Below are 24,344 nucleotides of genomic sequence, written 5' to 3'. Positions count from 1 at the left end.
TTTGTTTAAGATCTTTAGATCCAAAATTGGTCTGAAGGTTCCCTCTTTTTTGGGAACCACAAACAGATTTGAATAAAAACCCTGTCCTTGCTCCGTCCGCGGAACTGGATGGATCACTCCCATAACTAGGAGGTCTTGCACACAGCGTAGGAATGCCTCTTTCTTTATCTGATTTGCAGATAGCTTTGAAAGATGAAATCTCCCTTGTGGAGGGGAAGCTTTGAAGTCCAGAAGATATCCCTGAGATATGATCTCCAACGCCCAGGGATCCTGAACATCTCTTGCCCATGCCTGGGCGAAGAGAGAAAGTCTGCCCCCTACTAGATCCGTCGCCGGATAGGGGGGCCGTTGCTTCATGCTGTCTTAGAGGCAGCAGCAGGCTTTCTGGCCTGCTTGCCTTTGTTCCAGGACTGGTTAGGTTTCCAGGCCTGCTTAGATTGAGCAAAAGTTCCCTCTTGTTTTGAAGCGGAGGAAGTTGATGCTGCACCTGCCTTGAAATTTCGAAAGGCACGAAAATTAGACTGTTTGGCCTTTGCTTTGGCCCTGTCCTGAGGAAGGGTGTGACCCTTACCTCCAGTAATGTCAGCAATAATTTCCTTCAAACCAGGCCCGAATAAGGTCTGCCCCTTGAAAGGAATGTTGAGTAATTTAGACTTCGAAGTCACGTCAGCTGACCAGGATTTAAGCCATAGCGCCCTACGCGCTTGGATGGCGAATCCGGAATTCTTAGCCGTTAGTTTAGTCAAATGAACAATGGCATCAGAAACAAATGAGTTAGCTAGCTTAAGTGTTCTAAGCTTGTCAATAATTTCAGTCAATGGAGCTGTATGGATGGCCTCTTCCAGGGCCTCAAACCAGAATGCCGCCGCGGCCGTGACAGGTGCAATGCATGCAAGGGGCTGTAAAATAAAACCTTGTTGAATAAACATTTTCTTAAGGTAACCCTCCAATTTTTTATCCATTGGATCTGAAAAAGCACAACTGTCCTCAACCGGGATAGTAGTACGCTTTGCTAAAGTAGAAACTGCTCCCTCCACCTTAGAGACCGTCTGCCATAAGTCCTGTGTAGTGGCGTCTATTGGAAACATTTTTCTAAATATAGGAGGTGGGGAAAAAGGCATACCCGGTCTATACCACTCCTTGCTAATAATTTCTGTAAGCCTTTTAGGTATAGGAAAAACATCAGTACACACCGGTACCGCATAGTATTTATCCAGCCTACACAATTTCTCTGGTACTGCAACTGTGTTACAGTCATTCAGAGCAGCTAATACCTCCCCAAGCAACACACGGAGGTTCTCAAGCTTAAATTTAAAATTAGAAATCTCTGAATCAGGTTTCCCCGAATCAGAGATGTCACCCACAGACTGAAGCTCTCCGTGCTCATGATCTGCATATTGTGACGCAGTATCAGACATGGCCCTTACAGCATCTGCGCGCTTTGTATTTCTCCTAACCCCAGAGCAATCGCGCTTGCCTCTTAATTCAGTCAACCTGGATAATACCTCTGACAGGGTATTATTCATGATTGCAGCCATGTCCTGCAAGCTAATCGCTATGGGCGTCCCTGATGTAATTGGCGCCATATTAGCGTGCATCCCCTGAGCGGGAGGCGAAGGGTCTGACACGTGGGGAGAGTTAGTCGGCATAACTTCCCCCTCGTCAGAATCTTCTGGTGATATTTCTTTTATAGTTAAAGACTGATCTTTACTGTTTAAGGTGAAATCAATACATTTAGTACACATTCTCCTATGGGGCTCCACCATGGCTTTCAAACATAATGAACAAGTAGTTTCCTCTGTGTCAGACATGTTTAAACAGACTAGCAATGAGACTAGCAAGCTTGGAAAACACTTTAAACAAGTTTACAAGCAATATAAAAAACGCTACTGCACCTTTAAGAAACACAACTTTTGTCAAAATTTGAAATAACAGTGAAAAAAGGCAGTTACACTGACGAAATTTTTACAGTGTATGTAACAAGTTAGCAGAGCATTGCACCCACTTGCAAATGGATGATTAACCCCTTAATACCCAAAAATGAATAATAAAAGACAAAAACGTTTTTGTTTTTTTTTTTGTTTTTTTTTTTTGTTTTCTTTTCAAACAGTCACAACAACTGCCACAGCTCTACTGTGGCTTTTTACCTCCCTCAAAAACGACTTTGAAGCCTTTTGAGCCCTCCAGAGATGTCCTGGATCATGCAGAAAGAAGCTGGATGTCTGTGTCAGTAATTTTATCTGCTCAGAAAAGCACTAAAATAGGCCCTTCCCACTCATATTGCAACAGTGGAAAGCCTAAGGAAACTGTTTCTAGGCAAAATTCAAGCCAGCCATGTGGAAAAAAACTAGGCCCCAATAAGTTTTATCACCAAATACATATAAAAACGATTAAACATGCCAGCAAACGTTTTATATTACATTTTTATAAGAGTATGTATCTCTATTAATAAGCCTGATACCAGTCGCTATCACTGCATTACATTAGTTCGGTATCAGCAGCATTTTCTAGCAAATTCCATCCCTAGAAAAATATTAACTGCACATACCTTATTGCAGGAAAACCTGCACGCCATTCCCTCTCTGAAGTTACCTCACTCCTCAGAATATGTGAGAACAGCCATGGATCTTAGTTACTTCTGCTAAGATCATAGAAAACGCGGGCAGATTCTTCTTCTAAATACTGCCTGAGATAAACAGTACACTCCGGCACCATTTAAAAATAACAAACTTTTGATTGAAGAATAAACTAAGTATAAAACACCACACTCCTCTTACGACCTCCATCTTGGTTGAGGCTTGCAAGAGAATGACTGGGTATGACAGTTAGGGGAGGAGCTATATAGCAGCTCTGCTGTGGGTGATCCTCTTGCAACTTCCTGTTGGGAAGGAGAATATCCCACAAGTAATGGATGATCCGTGGACTGGATACACTTAACAAGAGAAAAATGTTATTTGATCAGAAGTGCCCAACTTTTTGTATACGACTGTAAGTAGGCTTAGAAGCGTGCATGTGTCTCGAGCACTTAATGGAAGCGACATTTGCAACAATATATAACATACACACCGCGTGAATAATGAAACTTTTATTTTGTCTTCTCTTTAACCCCTTTAATGCAATGCCTTTTTCACATCCCTGTACTATGCCAATTTTGTGTTTGTTTTTTTTTATTGTTTTTTTTAAACATTTTTCTCATAACTCATAGTTTAGTGAGTAACCAACACAAACTACATGGGTTTTTTCCCGCAGGATCAGCAGGTTCACAATATTGAAATTTAAAAGGTGGTGCAGATCCAGTAGGGGTTAAGACTCCATCTCCAAGAGCATGGAGGTAGCTGTAAATGAGGAATCACAATAGCAGAGTATGCAGTACGCAAAGTAGCACTAGATGGAAAATACTCACACAATATACAATTATTATTTTATATTTCTTGAAATGTCAGAATACTGCTATGACAAATGTAAAACATAAAATACAATTTTAACAAAAATATAAATATCTATCTATCCAATATATGGTGACTACTGTTGCTACTGTGATCACCTTACTAAATTGTCATCAAGGGTAGCCAAATGTGAAAGAGGGGCCCATTCATACAAAATTGAAATTTATTTAAGAGAGAGAGTTTTTCACAATAACATGAACTTTTGTGGGTCTCTAAACATTGCAGATGTTTTATAAAGACTCCCTCCCTAGTAAAATGCCATGTGTGTGATTTAAAATTAGCAGGTGATTCTGTTTCAAATAAATGATCTTGGAGGTCTGTGGCTACTAAGACAGTTGAGATGGAGAGGTTTAAAGGGACACTAAACCCATTTTTTTCTTTCATGATTCAGGTAGAGAATACAATTTTAAATAACATTCCAATTTACTTATATTATCTAATTTGCTTAATTATTTAGATATCCATTGTTGAAGAAATAGCAATGCACATGGGTGAGCCAATCACATGAGGCATCTTTATGCAGCCACCAATCAGAAGCTACTGAGCATATCTAAATATGATTTTCAGCAAAGGATATCAAGGAAATGAAGCAAATTAGATAATAGAAGTAAATTAGAAAGTTGTTTAAAATTGCATGCTCTTTCTAAATCATAAAAGAAAAAATTTGGGTTTCATGTCCTTTTAAACAACCTCCTTCCCACCTAGTTCCTTTCACTAACAGACATGTTTAGGATTCCCCACACTGTGACATCACCAAACATGTTTAGGGTGACACCCCCAGCACTCCTATTAAGGCTTTGAAGCACTCTTCACTATACTACAACGATTATCTGCCTGGCGTGCCGAGGATCACCAAAAACAGCATTGAATTGTTAATCCGCGTTCATGACGAATGCAGTTCTTTCTGCACACAACGGCTCATCATGCACATTGAAAGGGTTAAATACTATATTAAATAATGAGAAAATTTGTGTTGTTTTTTTTTTCCAGTGGAAGGGGAGGAAGAAGAGGAAGAAAGCAGAGGCAAAATACCCCATTTTGATAAGACCATCACCCCAGGTTTGCTTTTGAGTGTTTTTACTACCTATGCATAAATATAGTCATACTTTATATTCTTCTTATTTCAGAGAAAATTATAATGTACTTTATTCATTCTAAACCGGAGACTCACTCCAGGACTGCATTAGAGAAAAACAATGAAAGATGTATAATTTGAGTTAAATAGATAGCAATTATTTTGAAAATAATAAAGGAGTAAGTACATTGATCATTAAAGTAGACATAATTAGTTATTCAAAGCAAATATTTGCCTGAAAATAATACAAGGGAGCAGTGGGCAATGATGTAGGGGGGGAGCAGTGCAGTTGATGGCTTTGCATGTCAGAGTGATAATTTTGTGTTTAATCCTGGAGGCAAGAGGAAGACAGTGAAGGGATTGGCAGAGAGGCGCAGCAGATGAAGAGCGATCTGTAAGGAAGATGAACCTGGCAGAGGCATTCATTATGGATTGTAAAGGAGCTATGCGGCAGCTAGGGGGACCAGAGAGGATGGAATTGCAATAGTCAAGGCGGGAAAGGATGAGAGAGTGGATTAAAATCTTAGTTGTGTCTTGTGTAGGGAAATGTCTAATTTTAGAGATATTTTTAAGGTGGAAGCGACAGGCTTTAGCCAAGGACTGAATGTGAGGAGTGAAAGAAATATCTGAGTCAAGTGTGACCCCAAGACATCGAACATTCGGAGTAGTGGTAATGATAGAGAGTTATCAACAGTTATAGATAAATGGGGGGTGGAGATTTTGGATGTAGGGGGAAAAATAAGGAGCTCAATTTTGGAGAGATTTAGCTTAAGGTAGTAAAAAGACATCCAAGATGAGATATGAGAAAGACAGTGACACGGGTTAGCAAGGAAGGAGATAGGTCTGGTGCAGAGAGGTAGATTTGGGTGTCATCGGCATACAAATGATATTGAAACCCATGGGACTTTATTAAGGAACCTAATGATGACGTGTAGATTAAAAAGAGAAGGGGACATAGGACAGAGCCTTGCGGTACCCCAACAGAAAGTGGTAACAGGGCAGAGGATGTCCCAGAGAAGGCTACACTAAAGGTACGTTAGATAGATAGGAAGGGAACCACCAGAGAGCTGTGTTGCAAATGCCAAAGGATTGGAGGGTTTGGAGCAAAAGAGGGTGGTCAGCAAAGGCTGCAGACAGATCAAGGAGGATAAGCAGAGAGAAGTGGCCTTTGGATTTTGCTGTAAGTAGGTTGTTGGTAACCTTAACAATTGCTGTCTCTGTGCAGTGATGGGAGAAATCCAGATTGCAGTGAGTCAAGGAGGGTGTTTAATGTAAGGAAATGGGAAAGACGTGTATATACTAGCTTTTGAAGAAGCAAGAGGGAGTAGGGAGATAGGGCGGGAGTTGGAAGGGGGTTGAATCGAGAGAAGGTTTTTTGAGGATAGGTGTGACCAGTGCATGTTTTAGAGATGAGGGAAATATACCAGTCCTGAGGGAGAGGTTGAAGATGTGTGTGAGTATAGAGGTAAGGGTAGAAGAGAGGGAGGGGAGTAGCTGTTAGGGGATGGGGTGGGGGGTTAGTGAGGTGAGAGGACAGTATAAGGGCAGAAACATCTTCCTCTGTAACAGGGGCAAAAGAGCCAAATCTATGGCTATTTGGGTTTTGGATAATTGTGAGCTTTTGAGGGGGTGGGAGATTCGTAGTATGTTGAGAACTATTTTCATTTCTGATGGAGTCAATTTTGTTATTGAGGTGGCTGGCAAAACCTTGAGCTGAGAGAGAAGTTGAATTAGGAGGTGGGGTGGGCGGAGAAGGGTATTGAACGTGGAGAACAGACGTTTTGGGTTTGAGGAAAGAGTAGAGATAAAGAGTAGAGAAGTAATGTTGCTTATAAAGATTATGGGCAGAATAGTAGGAGTTCAGAGAAGTATGTCAGGGCTGATGATGAGAGTGTGGTTTCTGAGCTATGGTATGTGGGGCTAGATTGTCAAGAACCGATGTAAGGGTGGAGTTATAGTGGCAGATAGATTGGTCAGGGCAGGAAAAGGAGGAGAGGTTCGAGAGAGCTAGTGAGCTGTTGCTGATCTAGTGATTTAATGCTTCTGTGAAGTTTGGTGTGAGGGGTAGAAGGAGGGAGAGTTGTAGGGAGGGATGTGATGTTACAAGTTAGGAAACAATGGTCAGAAAGAGGAAAAGGGGAGTTTGTGAAATTTGAGATGCATCGATCAAGGGAGTGACCATCTTTGTGAGTGGGAGAGTCAGTCCATTGTAAAAGGACAAAAGTGGAAGTGATATGCAGAAGTTGTTTTGCAGAGGATGCCGTGGGATTGTCAAGAGGGATGTTGAAGTCGCCAAGAATGAGGACAGGGGTGTTTGAGGAAAGGAAATAAGGTAGCCAGCAGCAAAGTGATTAAAAGAAAAGAAACACAACACTTGCGACTCACAGTATTGTCTAATCAAATAGACAAAGACACAATACAATTGCACTTACAGAATAAAAACAGAAATTGATCCTTTAAAAGTCCTGTCCGGATAAGGGCCTTGTCTTGAAGCTTGTCCCCTTTGTGTCGACCAGCAGCGAAAGACCGTACTTCCAAAGTACCTTGATTACCGGATGATCCTCTAAGCTGAATAAAACGTCTACACATGTATCAACCGTAAACTCTTCTTACCCTAAGCATTTTGTCCGCTCACAGGCAGACTTACCCAAGGGCTTTATAGTAACGTAATCTAGAAATTTAGTTGAGGAGCCAGGGGGGCGGTATATGACCGAAACACGTATAGAGAGGGGAAAGAATAAGCGAATCATGTGTGCTTCAAATGAAGAAAATGTGAGGGAAGAGAAAGGATGTATTTGTTGAAAGGTGCAATGAGAGGAAAGTAAAATACCAACACCACCTCCTTGTCTATTACCAGACCTAGGAGTGTGGCTGAAGTGGAGGCTCCCATGTGACAGTGCAGCAGTGGATGCTGTGTCTGAAGCAGAGAGACAGGTTTCAGTGAGAGCCAGAAGGTTGAGGGAGTGGAAGATAAAGAGTTCATGGAAAGAAGTGAGCTTGTTGCAAACAGAGTGAGAGTTCCAGAGTGCACAAGTGAAGGGGGCGGTGGCTTTAGATGCAAGAGGAATGAGATTCAGGTTACCAAAGTTTTGTTTTTGAAGTCTATTGAAAGGCACACATGGATGTGCAAGGCTAGGAAGTTGTAGGGGACCAGGGTTAGGGGAGATGTCACCAACAGCTAGTATGAGCAAGAGGGAAAGTTACATGAGATGAGATGCAGATGTGCAGTAATGAGACTGTTCTTGATGCTGTTTTTGGGATGAGGTGCAAGGGGCAGACAGAGAGTGTTTAGGAATGTGTTACGTTCGTGAATACAAAAGTAAGGTGAGGTTAAGAGAGATGGGCCAATGAACAGTGCAGGTGGTGAGGGGGAAGGAGTAATTGAATAAAGTAGTTTGTTATAGAGACAAGAGGTAGAAAAAAAGATGAGCATTGTTATAAAAGAGGGAAACAGTGGCTAAAACCCAGTATTACAACAGAACTTGCCTTTCACTTGTCTAATCCTTGTATAATTATTTTGCCCAATTGTTAGTGCCTCACTTATAAATGTTCACTTAAGAGATGTGAACAGATGATGTTACAATACTGCTATCTAAACCCGCAATGCTATCCCCCAGCAATGCTACCCTATAGAAGTGTTAGATTTATAGGACAGAGTATAATGTCAATACAAATTAAATAAACAAAGCACTAAATAATAAATAACACTACTGTATATGCTTCATCTTTTTTCATTTATAAGTTAGGTGTCTGAATAAGGACATTAATTTTATTACACTCCAAAAAAACAGTGTAAACTGTATTAAAGTTTAGCATATAGTGTACTAGTAAACTAGGACTAGGAGCATTTTTGGATAATTTTCAAACCTTGGTTTATTATCTGAGCATATTTAACTTTATTCCCCCCCACCCCCTGGAAAAAATTCTGTGGATGCCAATTCTAGATGTACCTTATATGAGTTGTTTAAATATTAAAGAAGTTGGAGTAATGTTTTAGTCTCTGTAAAACAATGAATACTACCATGTTGAATCCTACATTTCTCTAGGTTTATAATCCACTTTTTTATCTTATCTCCTCTGCTGAGGCCAGTTAGTTATAGTTATAAATGGGTTACTAAAATAACAATCTCACATTGTTTAACCCTTTCAAGGTCAATAAACTAAACATCATCGAGTTGAATAACAATAGCTATTATAGGCTCGATTTATCAATCAAGGGCGGACAGGGGCGGACATATTTTTCGCTATCTGCGCCAGCTCTGCTCTGGTGGACAGCAATCCACTGCCGTAATTTAACATTGCACACAAACTTTTTTCCCCCACGCACAGCCAATCACGCGTGGGCAGGAGCTGTCAATCTCCCCAGATCAGGCAGTTTGAAATTTTCTAGCAAAGAGGTGGAAAAAGAGAGTAGGTCAAATGACCGCTGCTTGATAAATCGTGACTGCAGGTTCTCTTGTTTGTGCATTATCAGTATAGTGTGTTTGTGTATTATCAGTATAGTGTGCAGTGTGTTTGTGTGTTATCAGTATAGTGTGCAGTATGTTTGTATATTATCAGTATAGTGTGCAGTGTGTTTGTGTATTATCAGTATAGTGTGCAGTACGTTTGTGTATTATCAGTATAGTGTGCAGTGTGTTTGTGTATTATCAGCATAGTGTGCAGTACGTTTGTGTATTATCAGTATAGTGTGCAGTGTGTTTGTGTATTATCAGCATAGTGTACAGTGTGTATGTATCTATTTGATGACCGTTGCTTCCTAACATCATTGAATATAGCAGGGGGGGTCACATCAGTGTGCTTTTGCGCAAAACAAAAGTTATAATTGAAATTTTTTGGGGGGGTACTTGTAATTAAGTGCAAAAGTGTTGCCTGAGTGTTTATCAATTTTTTAATTGTGGAAAAATTTAAAATGTGTAGTTAAGCATAAAAAATTTGGATTGTGATCAGAAAACAGGACTGGCACATATTAAGTATAATATTGTTTTTTTTTACTAAAATAATAATGAGAAAAGTTCTCCTGAAAAATAAAAATGACTGTAATGACAGTAAAAAGGGCTCATGTGTAGGTTTACTGTATGTAACCGTTATCTGTGACTGGTTATAGTTTTTAAGTTTCTGGGATTGTTACACCATGACTCAACAAAATCTATTTTGCTGTTAAAATGTATGTTTACAGAATTTGTTTTTTCTCTGGACGCCTCGGATGAATTTCTTAAAAATCGAGTGATTAATCTTCCCGAGAGTGTTGTTGAGAACACACACTATACTCAAGAACGTTTCCTGAAAGCTCTAATCCAGTTCCGCGACTTAAACACTGAAGATGAAACTGTTCTCAACTATTTTGATGAAGCTGAAATCCATCCATACCACATAGGTAAATAAATGTGAGATAGTTCTATGAGTTAGCTATATATCCAAACAATAAAGATTCAGCTTCTAGCCCATAAAAACATAATTTATGCTTACCTGATAAATTTATTTCTCTTGTGGTGTATCCAGTCCACGGATCATCCATTACTTGTGGGATATTCTCCTTCCCAACAGGAAGTTGCAAGAGGATCACCCACAGCAGAGCTGCTATATAGCTCCTCCCCTAACTGCCATATCCAGTCATTCGACCGAAACTAGCCGAGAAAGGAGAAACCATAGGGTGCAGTGGTGACTGTAGTTTAAAATTTAGACCTGCCTTAAAAAGGACAGGGCGGGCCGTGGACTGGATACACCACAAGAGAAATAAATTTATCAGGTAAGCATAAATTATGTTTTCTCTTGTTAGGTGTATCCAGTCCACGGATCATCCATTACTTGTGGGATACCAATACCAAAGCTAAAGTACACGGATGAAGGGAGGGACAAGGCAGGTACTTAAACGGAAGGGACCACTGCCTGTAGAACCTGTCTCCCAAAAATAGCCTCCGAAGAAGCAAAAGTATCAAATTTGTAAAATTTTGAAAAGGTATGAAGCGAAGACCAAGTCGCCGCTTTGCAAATCTGTTCAACAGAAGCCTCATTTTTAAAGGCCCAGGTAGAAGCCACAGCTCTAGTAGAATAAGCTGTAATCCTTTCAGGGGGCTGCTGTCCAGCAGTCTCATAGGCTAAGCGTATTGCGTTCCGAAGCCAAAAAGAGAGGTTGCCGAAGCCTTTTGACCTCTCCTCTGTCCAGAGTAAACAACAAACAGGGAAGATGTTTGACAAAAATCTTTAGTCGCTTGTAAGTAAATCTTTAAAGCACGGACTATGTCCAAATTATGTAAAAGACGTTCCTTCTTTGAAGAAGGATTAGGACACAATGATGGAACAACAATCTCTTGATTGATATTCTTGTTGGAAACTACCTTTAGGTAAAAACCCAGGTTTTGTACGCAGAACTACTTTATCTGTATGGAAAATCAGATAAGGAGAATCACATTGTAAAGATGATAACTCAGAGACTCTACGAGCCGAGGAACTTTCCAAGATAAAAGTTTGATATCAATGGAATGAAGGGGTTCAAACGGAACTCCTTGAAGAACCTTAAGAACCAAGTTTAAGCTCCATGGAGGAGCAACCGGTTTAAACACAGGCTTAATTCTTACCAAAGCCTGACAAAATGCCTGGACGTCTGGAACCTCTGTCAGACGGTTGTGCAAAAGGATAGACAGAGCAGAAATCTGTCCCTTTAAAGAACTAGCTGATAATCCTTTATCCAAACCCTCTTGGAGAAAGGACAATATCCTAGGAATCCTAACCTTACTCCATGAGTAACTCTTGGATTCACACCAATAAAGATATTTACGCCATATCTTATGGTAGATTTTCCTGGTGACAGGCTTTCGTGCCTGTATTAAGGTATCAATGACTGACTCGGAGAAGCCACGCCTTGATAAAATCAAGTGTTCAATCTCCAGGCAGTCAGTCTCAGAGAAATTAGATTTGGATGATTGAAAGAACCTTGTAGTAGAAGGTCTTGTCTCAGAGGCAGAGGCCAAGGTGGAAAGGATGACATGTCCACCAGGTCTGCATACCAGGTCCTGCATGGCCACGCAGGCGCTGTCAAGATCACCGATGCTCTCTCCTGTTTGATTTTGGCAATCAGTCGAGGGAGCAGAGGAAACGGTGGAAACACATTGTGACAGACCCTTCGGTCAGGACTGAAAGTGTTAACTTTATTTCTTCTGTTAAGTGTGATCAGTCCACGGGTCATCATTACTTCTGGGATATTACTCCTCCCCAACAGGAAGTGCAAGAGGATTCACCCAGCAGAGCTGCATATAGCTCCTCCCCTCTACGTCACTCCCAGTCATTCTCTTGCACCCAACGACTAGATAGGATGTGTGAGAGGACTATGGTGATTATACTTAGTTTTATATCTTCAATCAAAAGTTTGTTATTTTAAAATAGCACCGGAGTGTGTTATTACCTCTCTGGCAGAGTTTGAAGAAGAATCTACCAGAGTTTTGCTATGATTTTAGCCGGAGTAGTTAAGATCATATTGCTGTTCTCGGCCATCTGAGGAGTGAGGTAAACTTCAGATCAGGGGACAGCGGGCAGATGAATCTGCATAGAGGTATGTAGCAGTTTTTATTTTCTGACAATGGAATTGATGAGAAAATCCTGCCATACCGATATAATGTCATGTATGTATACTTTACACTTCAGTATTCTGGGGAATGGTACTTCACTAGAATTACACTGTAAGAAATACATAAAGCTGTTTAATAACTAGAGATTATGTTTAACGTTTTTGCTGGAATGTAAAATCGTTTTCATTTGCTGAGGTACTGTGTGAATAAATGTTTGGGCACTATTTTTCCACTTGGCAGTTGCTTAATCTGTTTTTCTGACAGTTTCTGTTCTCCCTCACTGCTGTGTGTGAGGGGGAGGGGCTGTTTTTTGGCGCTTTTTCTATGCATCAAATATTTCAGTCAGCAACTCATTGTATTCCCTGCATGATCCGGTTCATCTCTACAGAGCTCAGGGGTCTTCAAAACTTATTTTGAGGGAGGTAATTTCTCTCAGCAGAGCTGTGAGAATTATAGTTTGACTGAGATAAAAAACGTTTATTCTGTAATTTGTTTCCTGCTTTCAGAATTTGTTATCTTTGCTAATGGGATTAAACCTTTGCTAAAGTTGTGTTGTTTACAAGGATTGAGGCTATAACTGTTTCAATTTATTAATTTTCAACTGTCATAGATCTTCTGTGCTTCTTAAAGGCACAGTACATTTTAATATTATTCTAATTGAATTGTATTTCCAAGTTGCAAGTTTATTTGCTAGTGTGTTAAACATGTCTGATTCAGAGGATGATACCTGTGTCATTTGTTGCAATGCCAAAGTGGAGCCCAATAGAAATTTATGTACTAACTGTATTGATGCTACTTTAAATAAAAGTCAATCTGTACAAATTGAACAAATTTCACCAAACAACGAGGGGAGAGTTATGCCGACTAACTCGCCTCACGTGTCAGTACCTACATCTCCCGCTCAGAGGGAGGTGCATGATATTGTAGCGCCGAGTACATCTGGGCGGCCATTACAAATCACATTACAGGATATGGCTACTGTTATGACTGAGGTTTTGGCTAAATTACCAGAACTAAGAGGTAAGCGTGATCACTCTGGGGTGAGAACAGAGTGCGCTGATAATATTAGGGCCATGTCAGACACTGCGTCACAGGTGGCAGAACATGAGGACGGAGAACTTCATTCTGTGGGTGACGGTTCTGATCCAAACAGACTGGATTCAGATATTTCAAATTTTAAATTTAAACTGGAAAACCTCCGTGTATTACTAGGGGAGGTGTTAGCGGCTCTGAATGATTGTAACACAGTTGCAATACCAGAGAAAATGTGTAGGTTGGATAAATATTTTGCGGTACCGACGAGTACTGAGGTTTTTCCTATACCTAAGAGACTTACTGAAATTGTTACTAAGGAGTGGGATAGACCCGGTGTGCCGTTCTCACCCCCTCCGATATTTAGAAAAATGTTTCCAATAGACGCCACCACAAGGGTCTTATGGCAAACGGTCCCTAAGGTGGAGGGAGCAGTTTCTACCTTAGCTAAGCGTACCACTATCCCGGTGGAGGATAGCTGTGCTTTTTCAGATCCAATGGATAAAAAGTTAGAGGGTTACCTTAAGAAAATGTTTGTTCAACAAGGTTTTATATTGCAACCCCTTGCATGCATTGCGCCGATCACGGCTGCAGCGGCATTCTGGATTGAGTCTCTGGAAGAGAACATTGGTTCAGCTACTCTGGACGACATTACGGACAGGCTTAGAGTCCTTAAACTAGCTAATTCATTCATTTCGGAGGCCGTAGTACATCTTACTAAACTTACGGCGAAGAATTCAGGATTCGCCATTCAGGCACGCAGGGCGCTGTGGCTAAAATCCTGGTCAGCTGATGTTACTTCTAAGTCTAAATTGCTTAATATACCTTTCAAAGGGCAGACCTTATTCGGGCCCGGGTTGAAAGAGATTATCGCTGACATTACAGGAGGTAAAGGCCATGCCCTGCCTCAGGACAAAGCCAAAGCCAAGACTAGACAGTCTAATTTTCGTTCCTTTCGTAATTTCAAAGCAGGAGCAGCATCAACTTCCTCTGCACCAAAACAGGAAGGAGCTGTTGCTCGCTACAGACAAGGCTGGAAACCTAACCAGTCCTGGAACAAGGGCAAGCAGACTAGGAAACCTGCTGCTGCCCCTAAAACAGCATGAATTGAGGGCCCCCGATCCGGGATCGGATCTAGTGGGGGGCAGACTTTCTCTCTTCGCCCAGGCTTGGGCAAGAGATGTTCAGGATCCCTGGGCGCTAGAGATAATATCTCAGGGATACCTTCTGGACTTCAAATACTCTCCTCCAAGAGAGAGATTTCATCTGTCAAGATTGTCAACAATCCAGACAAAGAAAGAGGCGTTTCTACGCTGCGTACAAGAGCTCTTGTTAATGGGAGTAATCCATCCAGTTCCACGATCAGAACAGGGACAGGGGTTTTACTCAAATCTGTTTGTGGTTCCCAAAAAAGGAGGGAACTTTCAGACCAATCCTGGACTTAAAGATCCTAAACAAATTCTCTTCTATGGTGGCTTTCTCGGCCACATCTGTCCAGGGGGATGCCATTCAGCAGACCAGACTGGACAATTGTAACAACAGACGCCAGCCTTCTAGGTTGGGGTGCCGTCTGGAATTCTCTGAAGGCTCAGGGACAATGGAGTCAGGAGGAGAGTCTCCTGCCAATAAACATTCTGGAATTGAGAGCAGTTCTCAATGCCCTCCTGGCTTGGCCCCAGTTGACAACTCGGGGGTTCATCAGGTTTCAGTCGGACAACATCACGACTGTAGCTTACATCAACCATCAGGGAGGGACAAGAAGCTCCCTAGCTATGATGGAAGTATCAAAGATAATTTGCTGGGCAGAGTTTCACTCTTGCCACCTGTCAGCAAGCCACATCCCGGGAGTGGAGAACTGGGAGGCGGATTTCTTAAGTCGTCAGACTTTTCATCCGGGGGAGTGGGAACTTCATCCGGAGGTCTTTGCCCAAATACTTCGACGTTGGGGCAAACCAGAGATAGATCTCATGGCGTCTCGACAGAACGCCAAGCTTCCTCGTTACGGGTCCAGATCCAGGGATCCAGGAGCAGTCCTGATAGATGCTTTGACAGCACCTTGGGACTTCAGGATGGCTTACGTGTTTCCACCCTTCCCGTTGCTTCCTCGATTGATTGCCAGAATCAAACAAGAGAGAGCATCAGTGATTCTAATAGCACCTGCGTGGCCACGCAGGACTTGGTATGCAGACCTGGTGGACATGTCATCCTGTCCACCTTGGTCTCTACCTCTGAAACAGGACCTTCTGATACAGGGTCCCTTCAAACATCAAAATCTAACTTCTCTGAAGCTGACTGCTTGGAAATTGAACGCTTGATTTTATCAAGACGTGGATTTTCTGAGTCAGTTATTGATACCTTAATACAGGCTAGGAAACCTGTTACCAGAAAGATTTACCATAAGATATGGCGTAAATACCTATATTGGTGTGAATCCAAAGGTTACTCTTGGAGTAAGGTTAGGATTCCTAGGATATTGTCTTTTCTACAAGAAGGTTTAGAAAAGGGTTTATCTGCTAGTTCTTTAAAGGGACAGATCTCAGCTCTGTCCATTCTGTTACACAAACGTCTGTCAGAAGTTCCTGACGTCCAGGCTTTTTGTCAGGCTTTGGCCAGAATTAAGCCTGTGTTTAAAACTGTTGCTCCACCATGGAGTTTAAACCTTGTTCTTAATGTTTTACAGGGCGTTCCGTTTGAACCCCTTCATTCCATTGATATAAAGTTGTTATCTTGGAAAGTTCTATTTTTAATGGCTATTTCCTCGGCTCGAAGAGTCTCTGAAATATCAGCCTTACATTGTGATTCTCCTTATTTGATTTTTCATTCGGATAAGGTAGTCCTGCGTACTAAACCTGGGTTCTTACCTAAGGTAGTTACTAACAGGAATATCAATCAAGAGATTGTTGTTCCTTCTGTATGCCCAAATCCTTCTTCAAAGAAGGAACGTCTACTGCACAACCTGGATGTAGTCCGTGCTCTAAAATTTTACTTACAGGCAACTAAGGAATTTCGACAAACGTCTTCTCTGTTTGTCATTTACTCTGGGCAGAGGAGAGGTCAAAAAGCTCCCGCTACCTCTCTTTCTTTTTGGCTTCGTAGCATAATTCGTTTAGCTTATGAGACTGCTGGACAGCAGCCTCCTGAAAGAATTACAGCTCATTCTACTAGAGCTGTGGCTTCCACTTGGGCCTTCAAGAATGAGGCCTCTGTTGAACAGATTTGCAAGGCTGCAACTTGGTCTTCGCTTCATACTTTTTCCAAATTTTACAAATTTGACACTTTTGCTTCATCGGAGGCTATTTTTGGGAGAAAGGTTCTTCAGGCAGTGGTTCCTTCTGTATAAAGAGCCTGCCTATCCCTCCCGTCATCCGTGTACTTTTGCTTTGGTATTGGTATCCCAGAAGTAATGATGACCCGTGGACTGATCACACTTAACAGAAGAAAACATAATTTATGCTTACCTGATAAATTCCTTTCTTCTGTAGTGTGATCAGTCCACGGCCCGCCCTGTTTTTAAGGCAGGTAAATATTTTTTAATTCATACTCCAGTCACCACTTCACCCTTGGCTTTTCCTTTCTCGTTGGTCCTTGGTCGAATGACTGGGAGTGACGTAGAGGGGAGGAGCTATATGCAGCTCTGCTGGGTGAATCCTCTTGCACTTCCTGTTGGGGAGGAGTAATATCCCAGAAGTAATGATGACCCGTGGACTGATCACACTACAGAAGAAAGGAATTTATCAGGTAAGCATAAATTATGTTTTTCTAAACACAAGTTGCTGGCTCCAGCTATAATCTAATTAGTGCTAAGCATTCTATTGTTTGATCACCTCCAGAGAGAAAACGCCTAAGTGATAAGAAGAGCCAAGAGTGTCTTGTGGTTGAAGTGTTTAAGTAATATAATTCTATTGTATCATGTCAAAAGGGCGCTTCTCCCTTTTATCTAATGTACAACATTCTTTCAACCCCCATCTGGGGGGGTCAAAACCTGTATAAATACTAGGCATCTAGCCTTTAATAAATGTCATTCTGTTTTAAACCTGAAATGTGGAGCTTGGTCTCATGTTTGAGGGGAAACTGATCGGGGTTGTGAATTGCTGATTGTCTATGCAGGACGTTGTCATCTGGTATTAACCTTGGTATCCTGTTGGTACCGTAACAATTGGTGGCAAGCGACGGGAGAATCCTTATCGCCCAAAGGAGCAACTACGGATCCAGACCGAATGGGAACACCGTATGAAAGGCTAAAAAGAGCTACCCTTAAAGACCTGCTAGAGCAACGGGGCCAACAAACCAGTAACCTCAGGAAGAGGGAGATTATTGCAAGACTGACCGAGATGGACGGAGTATCAGGGCACGAAGGAACCAATGAGCCCAGCATGTCAGACAGAACCCCCGAAGAAGCAAGCTTTGACCGGGCGGTCAAAATAAGACTGGCACACTATGGCCCCAACCCATCTGCGGAAATTATCGACCGGGTCATAGCAGCTGTGGAGGCCAACCTACTTCGCCAAAGCGGCGCTGCAGCAGTCCAAGTCACCGCAACCCCAGTGGAAAAGAGAAAAGTGCATTTTACTGCTTTTAAAAACTTCCTGGAAACAGAAGGAGAGATTGATGGGTACCTTGCGGATTTTGAGAGGCAATGTGCACTACACCAGGTACCCGCCGAGGACTGGGTCACGATATTGTCCGGAAAATTATCCGGCCGGGCCAGTGAGGCTTTTCGGGCCATTCCAGATGAGGAAGTTGGGGATTATAATACTGTGAAAGAGGCTCTGCTCTCCAGGTATGCGGTTACACCGGAGGCATACCGGAGACGGTTCAGAGACACTGTTAAATTGGCTGGCGATTCCTACGTTGAGTGGGCATGTAAGGTGCACCGCACAGCATCGCACTGGATGGCGGGGTGCCAAGCCGTGTCTGGGGAAGAGGTGCTGCAGCTATTCCTGTTGGAACATTGCTTTGACAAGTTATCAGCAGGAGTTAGAGAGTGGGTTCGGGACCGTAAACCCTCCACCCTGCATGAAGCTGCTCGCTTGGCAGATGAGTATACGGATGCCCGCAAACTGGACACTGCTACCACTAAGCCCCCTGCTAAAGTGGAGTACAGACCCCCGGCCACCCCAGCAGCTGCCATTTACCAACCCCCGGCGCACCGCTATGCCACACAGCCTCCAGTCACGAACTATCCTCAGACAGCCCGGTTCACCTCACGGGATTACTCCCAGCCTATCCGGTGCTTTGGATGTAAGCAAATAGGACACAAAAGGTCGGAGTGTCCCCTCAACACGGCAAACCAAGCACAGTCCTGGAGGAGACCCGCCGGTGGAATCCCACGTAACCCTCAGCCTGCTGCCCACTGCGTAGAGGAACAAGAATGCTGGGGCATCCTACATGAAGCAGACCCCGTGCAAGCTGTCCACCGGGATAACCGGCAACAGCACCGGCAACTGGTTAAAGTGAATGGGAAGGAGGTCAGTGGTCTACGGGATACTGGTGCTACTATGACCTTGCTTCAAAAGAACCTGGTGTCTGAGAAACAGCACACTGGAGACACTGTGGCTGTGAGAGTGGCAGGGGGCACTGTGTTCCGCCTACCTGTTGCCCGGGTACATTTGGATTGGGGAGTGGGCGCTAGACATGTGAATGTGGGGGTCATGAAGGATTTACCAGCTGATGTTCTCCTTGGAAATGACTTGGCCCCCCTTGTTTCGGCCTACGCTCCCATGGGTCCTGTTGATGTTAACCCAGTGACTACCCGTGCCCAGGCCCGTGTCACCGAGACCGACCCACCTGCTGCTGAGACCCAGGTAAGACTCTCTTCCCCGACTTATACCCTAGACCAGACCCCCTTGAGTTGGGATACCCCAGAGACGTACGGGAGGGAAACCCGGGAGGATCCGACCCTTCAGAAGTACAGGGCTAGGGCAGACACTGGAGAAGAGGGAGTAGATGGGGAACGTTATGAGTGGGTGGGGGATAGGCTATATAGAATCCCCAAACCTGCCCAGAAAAGTACTGCCCTTCCACAAAATCGGCAGCTGGTAGTGCCTGCGAAATACCGGCAAGAGATTCTGCGGATTGGGCACGATGTACCGTTAGCTGGACATCTAGGGTCCCGCCGCACCGCTCATAGGATCACCCAGAATTTCTTCTGGCCCAATTTTAACCGAGATGTGCGGGTATATTGTAGTACTTGTGACACCTGTCAACGGGTGGGTAAGCGGGGGGACCACCCCAAAGCTAGGCTTATGTCTATGCCTGTCATTGGGGAACCCTTTTCCCGCATAGCCGTTGACATTGTGGGTCCACTTGCCAGGGCTAGTCCATCAGGTAAGAAGTATATTCTCACTGTGGTGGACTATGCCACTCGTTACCCAGAGGCAGTAGCACTGTCAAATATAGAGGCAGAGACAGTCGCTGATGCCCTAGTTAAGATTTTTACTAGGGTCGGGTTCCCTAAGGAGATTCTCTCTGATCAGGGGACCCAGTTTACCGCTGTGCTCACCCAGCAGCTGTGGAAGGTGTGCGGCATTAAACCGTTGCTCAGTTCGCCTTATCACCCCCAGACTAACGGTCTCTGCGAGCGCTTTAATAGCACCCTCAAGCAGATGCTGAGGACCTTCACGGACACTTGCAGAGACTGGGAACGATTCCTGCCTCATCTGCTATTTGCGTACAGGGAGGTGCCCCAGGAATCCACTGGGTTCTCTCCCTTTGAGTTACTCTATGGGAGAAGAGTCCGCGGCCCCCTGGATCTCATTAGAGGACACTGGGAGGGAGAGATAGAGCAGGAGGGAACCCCCATCGTGCCATATGTTCTGGAACTCCGGGACCGCATGGAGAAACTGTCTCTGATGGTAAGAGGGAATCTCCAGGTGGCCCAGGAAAGACAGAAGGGGTGGTACGATCAGGGTGCCCGGCAGCGGGTCTTCCAGGTTGGACAGAAGGTTTTGGTGCTCAAGCCTGTGAAGGCCAACAAGATGCAAGCATCTTGGCAGGGCCCGTATAAAGTGTTATCCCGGGTGTGTGATACTACCTATGTTATAGCCAGCTGTGCAGATGAGAGGATTCAGCGATCCTTTCATGTGAACATGCTGAAGGAGTATCAGGAGAGGCCAGAGGACGTAGCCGCAGTATGTGCCCCTGCTGCAGGCGACCCAGAGAACTTACCCCTACCCGACTTATTAGAGAAGGACCCCCAGACTGACCTCACTAGTCTTGTGCAGCTAGGGGACCGGTTGAACCCTACCGAGAGGGTACAGGCAAGACAGCTCCTGTGGGAGAAGCAGGCGACGTTCTCCCAAGAGCCCGGCTACACTACCCTAGCTGTACATAAAGTAGAGACTCCCGGACAGAATCCCCTGCGACAGCCTCCCTACCGTATACCCGAAGCAGTCCGAGAAGGAATGTGGAAGGAGATACAGGAGATGGCCCGGCTGGGAGTGATCGAGCCCTCCGATAGTCCTTGGGCTTCCCCTGTAGTCCTGGTACCTAAGAAGGATGGAACCACCCGGTTCTGTGTGGACTACAGGAGGCTCAACGAGAGGACCACCACTGACGCCTACCCGATGCCCCGGGTAGACGAATTACTAGACCGTATTGCTAGGGGGCGCTATCTGACAACCATAGACCTGTGTAAAGGCTATTGGCAGATTCCCCTGGCCGAGGATGCTATCCCCAAGTCGGCCTTCGTCACCCCATTCGGCTTGTACCAGTTTAAGGTCATGCCCTTTGGGATGAAGAATGCTCCGGCTACCTTCCAGCGTATGGTGGATAGACTCCTTGATGGCTTCCAGGAATTTGCTTGTGCATACCTGGACGACATTGCGGTTTACAGTGGGTCCTGGGAAGAACACCTTACCCATGTAGGGCTGGTTCTGGACAAGATTCGGGCCGCTGGCCTGACCTTGAAACTAGACAAGTGCCATCTAGGTATGGCTGAAGTACAGTACTTGGGGCACCGAGTGGGGTGTGGGAGCCAGAGACCGGAGCCAGCCAAGGTAGAGGCTGTGGCTAACTGGCCCACACCTATCACTAAGACCCAAGTACTAGCCTTCCTGGGGACGGCCGGGTATTACCGACGTTTTGTCTCCGACTACAGTACTATCGCCAAGCCCCTGACTGACCTGACTAAAAAGAACCTCCCCAAACAGGTCCTGTGGTCTCCAGCTTGTGAAGCCGCGTTTCAGGCACTGAAGCAGGCCCTTGTGAATGCCCCTGTCTTGGCTGCCCCAGTCCCTAACAAACGTTTTCTCATTCATACAGATGCTTCCATGTATGGACTGGGGGCTGTACTGAGTCAAGTCGGGGAGGATGGAGGAGAGCATCCTGTCGCATACCTAAGCAGAAAGTTATTACCTCGGGAAGTAAGTTATGCGGCAGTAGAGAAAGAATGTTTAGCCCTGGTCTGGGCACTGAAGAAGTTGAACCCTTATCTATATGGACAGGAATTTTCCCTCATAACGGACCACAATCCCTTAGTCTGGCTCAACCGGGTCTCAGGAGTCAATGGTAGATTGCTGAGGTGGAGTTTAGCCCTCCAGCCCTATAACTTCACCATCAGCTACCGGCCCGGTAAGCTAAACGGGAATGCAGATGGATTGTCCCGGCAAACTGACATGCCTACCACCACCCAGTCCGGTCATCCCCAAGTTGACCCGCCAAAGGGTCAAGCCGGGTCTGCCGGAGTGTTCCACAAGGGGGGAGCTATGTGACAGACCCTTCGGTCAGGACTGAAAGTGTTAACTTTATTTTCTAAACACAAGTTGCTGGCTCCAGCTATAATCTAATTAGTGCTAAGCATTCTATTGTTTGATCACCTCCAGAGAGAAAACGCCTAAGTGATAAGAAGAGCCAAGAGTGTCTTGTGGTTGAAGTGTTTAAGTAATATAATTCTATTGTATCATGTCAAAAGGGCGCTTCTCCCTTTTATCTAATGTACAACATTCTTTCAACCCCCATCTGGGGGGGTAAAAACCTGTATAAATACTAGGCATCTAGCCTTTAATAAATGTCATTCTGTTTTAAACCTGAAATGTGGAGCTTGGTCTCATGTTTGAGGGGAAACTGATCGGGGTTGTGAATTGCTGATTGTCTATGCAGGACGTTGTCATCTGGTATTAACCTTGGTATCCTGTTGGTACCGTAACACACATAAGCCAGGTTGAAGAACCACGGTGCTGCTAGAGCATCTATTAGCGTCGCTTCTGGGTCCCTGGACCTGGATCCGTAACAAGGAAGCTTGGCGTTCTGGCGAGACGCCATGAGATCCAATTCTGGTGTGCCCCAACGATGAACCAATTGAGCAAACACCTCCGGATGGAGTTCCCACTCCCCCGGATGAAAAGTCTGACGACTTAGAAAATCCGCCTCCCAGTTCTCTACACCTGGAATATGGATCACTGATAGATGGCAAGAGTGAGTCTCTGCCCAGCGAATTATCTTGGAGACTTCTAACATCGCTAGGGAGCTCCTGGTCCCCCCTTGATGGTTGATGTAAGCCACAGTCGTGATGTTGTCCAACTGAAATCTGATGAACCTCAGGGTTGCTAACTGAGGCCAAGCTAGAAGAGAAATGAATATTGCTCTTAACTCCAGAATATTTATTGGGAGGAGTTTCTCCTCCTGAGTCCACGATCCCTGAGCCTTCAGGGAATTCCAGACTGCACCCCAACCTAGAAGGCTGGCATCTGTTGTTACAATTGTCCGATCTGGCCTGCGAAAGGTCATACCTTTGGACAGATGGACCCGAGATAGCCACCAGAGAATCTCTGGTCTCTTGATCCAGATTTAGCAGAGGGGAAAAATCTGTGTAATCCCCATTCCACTGACTGAGCATGCATAATTTCAGCGGTGTGAGATGTAGGCGCGCAAATGGCTCTATGTCCATCGCCGCTACCATTAAGCCGATCACTTCCATGCACTGAGCCACCGAAGGGCGCGGAATGTAGTGAAGAATACGGCAGGAATTTAGAAGCTTTGATAACCTGGACTCAGTCAGGTAAATTTTCATTTCTACAGAATCTATCAGAGTTCCTAGGAAGGAAACCCTTGTGAGGGGTGATAGAGAACTCTTTCCCTCATTCACTTTCCACCTATGCGACCTCAGAAATGCCAACACTATGTCCGTATGAGATTTGGCAATTTGGAAGTTTGACGCCTGTATCAGGATGTCGTCTAGATAAGGGGCCACTGCTATGCCCCGTGGTCTTAGGACCGCCAGAAGAGACCCCAGAACCTTTGTAAAAATTCTTGGGGCTGTAGCTAACCCGAAGGGAAGAGCCACTAACTGGTAATGCCTGTCTAGAAAGGCAAACCTTAGGAACCGATGATGATCTTTGTGAATCTGTATGTGAAGGTAAGCATCCTTCAAATCCACTGTGGTCATGTACTGACCCTCCTGGATCATAGGTAGGGTTGTCCGAATAGTTTCCATTTTGAACGATGGAACTCTGAGGAATTTGTTTAAGATCTTTAGATCCAAAATTGGTCTGAAGGTTCCATCTTTTTTGGGAACCACAAACAGATTTGAATAAAATCCCTGTCCTTGTTCCATCTGTGGAACTGGATGGATCACTCCCATTATTAGGAGGTCTTGCACACAGCGTAAAAATGCCTCTTTATCTGGTTTACAGATAATCTCGAAAGGTGAAATCTCCCTTGTGGGGGGGGAAGCTTTGAAGTCCAGAAGATATCCCTGAGATATGATCTCCAACGCCCAGGGATCCTGAACATCTCTTGCCCACGCCTGAGAGAAGAGAGAAAGTCTGCCCCCTACTAGATCCGTTGCCAGATAGGGGGCCGTTCCTTCATGCTGTCTTAGAGGCAGCAGCAGGCTTTCTGGTCTGCTTGCCTTTGCTCCAGGCCTGGATAGATTTCCAGGCCGGCTTGGATTGCGCAAAAGTTCCCTCTTGTTTTGTAGCAGAGGAAGTTGATGCTGCACCTGCCTTGAAGTTTCGAAAGGCACGAAAATTAGACTGTTTGGCCCTTGATTTGGCCCTGTCCTGAGGAAGGGTATGACCCTTACCTCCAGTAATGTCAGCAATAATTTCCTTCAAACCAGGCCCGAATACTGTCTGCCCCTTGAAGGGAATGTTAAGTAATTTAGACTTTGAAGTCACGTCAGCTGACCAAGATTTAAGCCATAGCGCCCTAAGCGCCTGGATGGCGAATCCAGAATTCTTAGCCGTTAGTTTAGTCAAATGAACAATGGCATCAGAAACAAAAGAA

General features: G+C 44.4%; 1 protein-coding gene across 1 annotated transcript in view; it reads left to right on the top strand.

The window, feature by feature from the left end:
* The window catches only part of AK7 (adenylate kinase 7), a 177,037-nt gene that overhangs the window by 84,410 nt on the left and 68,283 nt on the right, over positions 1-24,344 (top strand). The window contains exons 14-15 of the mRNA XM_053697496.1: positions 4,437-4,505; positions 9,701-9,898. Of these exons, the coding sequence (XP_053553471.1) occupies positions 4,437-4,505; positions 9,701-9,898 (267 nt within the window). The remainder of the gene's footprint in view (positions 1-4,436; positions 4,506-9,700; positions 9,899-24,344) is intronic.

This window comes from Bombina bombina, chromosome 1 (assembly GCF_027579735.1).
Source record: "Bombina bombina isolate aBomBom1 chromosome 1, aBomBom1.pri, whole genome shotgun sequence".
Classification (NCBI taxonomy): Eukaryota; Metazoa; Chordata; class Amphibia; order Anura; family Bombinatoridae; genus Bombina; species Bombina bombina.
The sequence above is the reverse complement of the archived record's forward strand: the minus strand, read 5'-3'. Positions and strand labels throughout refer to the sequence as shown.